This window comes from Apis dorsata, unplaced genomic scaffold, assembly GCF_000469605.1.
Source record: "Apis dorsata unplaced genomic scaffold, Apis dorsata 1.3 scaffold_935, whole genome shotgun sequence".
Classification (NCBI taxonomy): Eukaryota; Metazoa; Arthropoda; class Insecta; order Hymenoptera; family Apidae; genus Apis; species Apis dorsata.
The window spans coordinates 195,811-202,640 of NW_006264045.1; the positions used below are offsets into that span (position 1 = coordinate 195,811).

The 6,830-nt window shown below is 20.8% G+C and overlaps 3 protein-coding genes across 3 annotated transcripts in view; 2 read left to right on the forward strand and 1 right to left on the reverse strand.

Moving 5' to 3' along the window:
* LOC102677866 overlaps positions 1-1,084 on the reverse strand; it is a 2,658-nt gene extending 1,574 nt beyond the window's left edge. Inside the window, 2 exon segments of the mRNA XM_031514226.1 lie at positions 2-908; positions 1,011-1,084. Of these exon segments, the coding sequence (XP_031370086.1) occupies positions 2-908; positions 1,011-1,025 (922 nt within the window). The 5' untranslated portion in view covers positions 1,026-1,084.
* Positions 1,085-2,000: 916 nt separating this feature from the next.
* LOC102677724 (palmitoyltransferase ZDHHC6) lies at positions 2,001-4,439 on the forward strand. Its single transcript, XM_006623731.2, has 7 exons — positions 2,001-2,302; positions 2,698-2,879; positions 2,989-3,073; positions 3,133-3,407; positions 3,605-3,817; positions 3,910-4,097; positions 4,168-4,439. Exons 1-7 carry the CDS (start codon positions 2,248-2,250, stop codon positions 4,304-4,306), a joined length of 1,137 nt encoding a protein of 378 aa, XP_006623794.1. The 5' UTR covers positions 2,001-2,247; the 3' UTR covers positions 4,307-4,439.
* Positions 4,440-5,664: 1,225 nt separating this feature from the next.
* Positions 5,665-6,830, forward strand: part of LOC102677503 (putative defense protein 3) — a 13,394-nt gene continuing 12,228 nt past the window's right edge. The window contains exons 1-2 of the mRNA XM_006623730.2: positions 5,665-5,778; positions 6,179-6,431. Coding sequence (XP_006623793.1) covers positions 6,209-6,431 — 223 coding nt within the window. The 5' untranslated portion in view covers positions 5,665-5,778; positions 6,179-6,208. The remainder of the gene's footprint in view (positions 5,779-6,178; positions 6,432-6,830) is intronic.

Below are 6,830 nucleotides of genomic sequence, written 5' to 3' on the forward strand. Positions count from 1 at the left end.
TGAATTTTCAAATTATGAATAGTTTGTCCAACATCATTTGGAAAATCTTTTGCTGTTAATATTAAATAATCATTACTACCTAAAATTTTGCCACTCAATTGTCCAAGTAATTGAGCTAAGCAATTCAAAGTACTAGTTTCATTTCCAAACAAAATAATAATTGAAGGTTTTAATGGAAATAAAACTACATCATATATTCCAGCTGATATATCATTCCAAATGTTGGATTTTTGATTATGAAATCGTGTCTGAATTATTTGTATTGATTTATCTAATATGTTATTCATTTCAGTTAAATTTACTTTTTTTGTTTCAATAATTGTTTCTGAATTTTTATGAGATTTTGTTTGAATATTTAAGAGCATAAAAAGAAATAAAAAGCATAAAATAATACCCAAAAGCAATTTGAAACAATTTGAAAAAAACCCTTCTACAATTTGCTTTTGTTCTTTATAAGAGAAAGAATCTTTATCAACATTAGAACATGCATTTAATTTATGATAATTTCGTCTATATATTGTTGTAGAAGGGGAATTTTGTGGAGTAATATTAAAAGATTGATTTGCTGTTGAATTATGTGAAGTATTGAAATATTCTGGTATATCTTTTGAGTTATTTAAAAATATGTAATTATTTTTTTCAATATCATCATTAACCTTATCATCATTATCATCATTATCATCATCATCATCATCATCATCATCATCATCATCATCATCAGTATATTGAAAATCAGAAACACTACGAAATTCTTGATTTTGTTGCTTAGTTTTGTACATATTTACCAATAAATTTTTAGAATTTTTAAAAGAATTGATTTCTTCACTTACATTACATTCACTTCTTAGGGGTGGACGTGCTTTAGGAACAGTAACTTTTGGTTTACAAAGTTCTATTTGATTATTTGGCTGAAAAGACCGTATTATTTATATTTAATGATATTCCAAATGCATATATAATATTATATTTTATATATTCAAATTTTTATATTTTTTAATAAATTTACATACACTAAATTTTTTCATATTTTATATGAAATAATATTTTATATTTTATATAATTGAAATAAATTCATTATGATCGATAAAATTAAAAAAATAAACACCATGAACGTTATATATATCTTTTTACTAACTTTCAAGTTTACTAATATTCTATACTATCTTATAAATTCAATTCAAATAAAATGATTATTTTTCAGAAAAACTACTCTAAATCAGTTAAAATTAATTTAATAGCATTTTCTAATTATTTAAAATTAGGAAGATTATGATTTAAGTTTTTAATAATGCAATTTTATATGCATAACCTATAAAAAATATTTTAAATCATATGAAAGCATAAATAAAATATATAAATTTATTATAAAAATAAATAAATAATTTATTTATTATATAGTAAATTAAGTACTTTTCTAGATTATATTGGTAAACTTGTTATTAGATACCTTCATAGAATAAAAAAAATTTTAACATGATTTATAATAGAAAAACTATACATACATATGAAAATTAAAATTTCATTTAAATAAATCAATTATTTATTTTTTTAAATGAATTAATTTTTAGTTAAGTTCATAAATCAATTTAATCAATGAAATTTCTATGACACCAGTTTTATAAAATTATTTAAAATAATAATAAATAAAACAATAAATATTTAAATTTTAAATCTCGAACATTTTATAAGTACAGAAATTTAAATGGTAATATTGTAATAAACTTTAAATAATCATTAAATATTTTTTATTACATTATACTATTTATTATTTTAAATAAGAAAATAAAAAATAACTATCTTTTATTTATATTATGTACTGCGATTATAAAAACATATTGATTCTTAATATATCAAATCTAAAGCAGAGGTTTTATATATCAAACAATTTACCAAAAAAATGCGTATCAAAGAAGTGATTTACTAAAAAAATACATATGCATATGAATTTTCTATTAAGTTTTAATAAATGTGTTATTTTATATGATAATTATTATTATTTTATATAATATATTTCTATTCATAAATTATTATAACATAAAAAATTATCAATCTTAACAAATTTTCGACATTGGTGCCACCATTGATATGTTGTACCAACATATATGAATTGTTCCGGGATGTGTTGTCGAGAGGAATACATTTTTACAAATTTAATAAGCGATCGCAAGCATTGTTCGTTTGCAGACGTATCAAATACCTGATTTTTAGGATTCAAAGGATATTTTAGGATAATTTTATGGTGACGGCATGTGTGTCGATCCGTTAAAGAAAATATGTCATTGGGGTCCACTTACTGCTCTTGGTAGGTGAATAAGAATAATTTAAATCTGTATTTTAATAGAAGGCAAAAAGAAAAACATTTTTTGCTATTATGGATTATTAAATGTGATAACATACTGTTCTAAATACTAATGTATTTTAATAATAAGGTATTACTAAGAAATTGATTGTAGAAATGTTATGCGAATAAACTTGACAGATGAGTGCTTCCATTTTGTTTTATCATATCATGATGAAATGCCGCGAAATTTGAATGTATTTTTGTAATTTTAATTACTTCTTATAATAAATTTGTAACATATTTATATAATTATTGAATACATAAATATATTATTTAAATCAGTTCATATATTATTTAATTTATTTATATTTATATTAATATTTATATTAACATTGTTTTTTGTAATATTGTTTTAGGAATTATAAAAATAATTACTTTGATGACAATACATTGTAGTAGACAATGGTGGCCACCACAAGAAAGTTTTTTTGGAGCAGTTAATTTTATTCTTTTTTTTTGTCTTAGTGGATCTACTCTCTTTCATTTTATTAGTGCTATTTATGAAGGACCTGGATTTCTTCCATTAAAATGGATACCGGTATTATAATATATATTTATATATATTATATATATATATATTTCTAAAAACAATAATATGTAAATAAAATTTCTCTTAGCATAGAATTTAATAATGCTTTTTTCTGCAGGAAAAAGCAACAGATACTCAATATTTACAATATTGTTCTGTTTGCGAAGGATATAAAGCACCAAGATCTCATCATTGCAGAAAATGTAAGATTTTGTATGGATTTGATATTTTATAGTATTTTGAATTTATTTTTTATTTCCAGGTGCTCGTTGTGTTATGAAAATGGATCATCATTGTCCATGGATCAATAATTGTGTAGGACATTATAATCACTGTCATTTTACAGCATTTTTAGCAAGTGCAGTTGCTGGATGTTGTGTTTCTACTTTTACATTAGTTTCTTGGGTGATGACAGTATTATCATTAAAACCATTATCATTTCCACCACCTTCTATATTTATTTTAATATTAGTTATCTTCAGTATTGGTTTGTCAATTGGTGTTATTCTTGCTGTTGGAACATTGCTTTATTTTCAAGTAAGATTTTTATATTTTTTATATTATATATATAATAATCAAATATATATATGTGTATTATTATATATATAAAATTATAATTATTAATCATTAATTATATTATTAATATATAAATATATAATTATTATATAATATAATTATATAAATATATATAATATATATAATTTAATAAATATATATATATATTTTTTTTATAGCTATTGTCCATAATCAAAAACACAACAGAAATAGAAGCTTGGATATCAGAAAAAGCTCATTATCGACGATTTGGAACTAGAGATAAATTTATTTATCCTTATTCAAAAGGATGGCGTTTTAATTTGCAACAAGTTTTCACATGGGATTGTACACCAATAGGTGACGGAATTCATTGGCCTATAATTGAAGGTTGTGACCAATATACTTTAACGGTAATTTTATTCATTGATTTCTAAACTTATTTATTTTTTCTATTATTTTAAATTTAATGAAAATTTAATGAATATTCTTTTTTTTATTTCAGCGAGAACAATTAGCTCAAAAGAAAGATAAACGGAAGAGAGCTAAAACTTATAGAGTTATAGAAGAAGCATCTGGATCACGTTTGCCATTAAGACATGGTTGGGGTGTACTTTGTCATCCACCTTGTACTGATGAACCTCGTATTAAACTTAAAGTTGGAGATATTGTAATCGTAACTCGATGGAGAAAGTACGTTCACACAAAAAATTATTAACTTTTAAATTAATTGATGAAATTATTTAATTGATGAACTTTATAGGTATTGGTTATTTGGAGAAAAAAAAGAGAATGATGAAAACTCAAAGCAAATACGAAACAGAGGTTGGTTTCCACGGCCTTGTGCCATTGAAGTAATTGAAAACGAAGTATACTCTTTTGCCTTAACAAAGTCAGATTGAAACATTCCTTCTTTATATAGAATTTTTATAAAATATTTATGAATATACCAGTGAACGAATGCTATATTTTTATGTTTTATATATAAGTGTTTATGATAAATAAGTGTTTTTAAATATTTTGATAGTTTAATATGAAACAAATTCTTTTTAGAATTATTTAAAATATCATTCATTATATTTATTATATAAAACAAAATTTTATTGCTTAATATAATTTGTATAAAAACAATTCCATAATATTTTTCATTTTGTCTTTTTATATATATATATTTATAATAATGTAAGTATATAAAAATATGCAAATATAAATCTTTATCATATTTTTATATGTCGAACTTTAATAACAATTACTATTTATTGTATAATCATTTGTAAATATGACATCATTATAATTCTTGTAAATAATACTTTCGATAATATTACGACGAGTAATGTATTAAGTTATGCATTTTTTAATTTATTTGATAAAAGATTTTGAATTCATATAATATTTTTATCTATAACTTATCATTTATAATTAATAACTTATTATATTATATTATAATTAATTGTTACATATTAAATCAATGCATTTTATTGTGTAAATTTTTATTAAGAATTTTTATAATTAATAAATAAATTTTTCGCTGAAAATTATATTTACATGATTTTTATTTCAATGAAATCGTAAATAGCAGAATCAATAATTCTATAAAAAATAATATTGATCTAAGAAGTACATCATAATTTTACAAATATTGTAATATTAAATAGGAACGCGTGATATTTTTCCACAAATCAATTTAATAGGATACAAAAATAATATGCGATGCAAGCAGTTATCTCTCGTATACTTTTCTACATACATTATTTCTTTTAATTGATACAATTCGTAATGCATAATATATCGCATACAATATTTTTAAATAAGATTAATTAATATATAATAATATGATATATTTTTGATTTAAATTAGAAGTAAAAAATTAAAAATTTATTCAATTGAATGTTATCGAACTTAATAAAATAGTTTTTTTATTAAAAAGATTAACGTTTTTAAATAAAAACATTATAGTTTTTATATAAAAAGATTAGAAAAATTATGATTAAAATAGAATTTTAAATTTTAAATAAATACAATTTTATATTAAAAGTAAGAAGAAATACATATAGTTAGTTTTTTTATAAAATTTTGAAAATTTAAAATATATCGAACATTTTTTTTAAACATGAAATAGAGATTAATAAAAAGCAAAGAAGGATTAATGAATACCAAAAACACAATTCACAGTTAACTGTAGAATCAACGAAGAAATCGAAGTGAAAGTGACAATTAGTAAAAGTGAATTGTACCAGTCTTTTATGATTACATGGTGGGATCTGAACACAGTTTGATTTACTCGCGGGAGGCCGAATAGTACAGTTTCTTTCGAATCTTTCTGCCTCCAACACTTGATTATTTCAAATTTTATGTTTTCTTTTTATTAATTTAAATTAAGTAAGTGCTTTTTATTAATTGTTTATTGTTAATTTTATTTATTTATTTATTTTAATTTAAAAAAAATTAAATTTTAAATGCTCTTTTATTTTAAAATAATAAATATATTTGAAATTAATTTTGATTTCTTTGATTAATTTTAATTATATTTGTTAATACTTACTATTTTAATTTTAATTTTAAAAAAAAATTTTAAGTTTTTTACAATTAAAATAAGATTCTAATTTTTTTCATATAAATTCATTTTTAGATATATTTGTATGAATGATTTTGAATCGATAAAATCAAATTTTATATTATGTTTTTGAAAAATTTAGATAAATATTTCTATTAAATCTGAAAGTTTATATTTTTTAAAGCTCATCATTAGCATTAAATTGATTTTTTTTAATAACAGGTCAGGAAAATAAGAAGAAATAAATAATATGAGTTTGATTATGAGGAACTTGGCATTCAGTATGCTAATTGTGGTTTCTTCGGTATTCTTCGTGAATAGTTTTCCGGATGGAGCACCAGTGGATACATGTGTGAAGCCATTAAAAGCCAACGAGCCGAATCATGGTCAAGCAAGGTCACAACCTGTGCAAACGAGCCCTTACACATTCATTGCTTCATCATCGCAATATGGTCCTGGATCTCAAATAACTGGTATGTTGTCTTTTTTTTTAGTACTGATATTTTATAATTTTTTTTTTGTTAAATATTGGAACAAATATGATTTCATTTCATTCATAAACTATTTTACTTTATATATAAGATAATTTTACTGCCTAATATTTGATAAAAAATAATATTTAATGAATGCATTAATAGTAATTGATTTGATATAAATATTGATATAAATATTTTAATGTGATGTAAAAATTAAGCACTAATTATGTAATAAAATTAAATTGTGAAAAAAAATTTATAAAGAAACTTTTAAAAACTTATAAATAATTTATAATTATTTTAAATTTAAAAATTTAAAATAAACAAATTATTTAAATAAATAAATAAATAAATAATTTTAATTTTAAATTTAAAATTATTATAGGAATTCTTTAT

What these genes read in the sequence shown, in the direction of transcription:
- LOC102677724 (XM_006623731.2), top strand. Translation starts at nt 2,248, where the DNA reads ATGTGTGTCGATCCGTTAAAGAAAATATGTCATTGGGGTCCACTTACT. An exon ending in ATCTCATCATTGCAGAAAAT is followed by an intron (nt 3,074 to 3,132) that starts GTAAGATTTTGT and finishes TTTTATTTCCAG; the next exon opens with GTGCTCGTTGTGTTATGAAA. An exon ending in ATCGTAACTCGATGGAGAAA is followed by an intron (nt 4,098 to 4,167) that starts GTACGTTCACAC and finishes TGAACTTTATAG; the next exon opens with GTATTGGTTATTTGGAGAAA.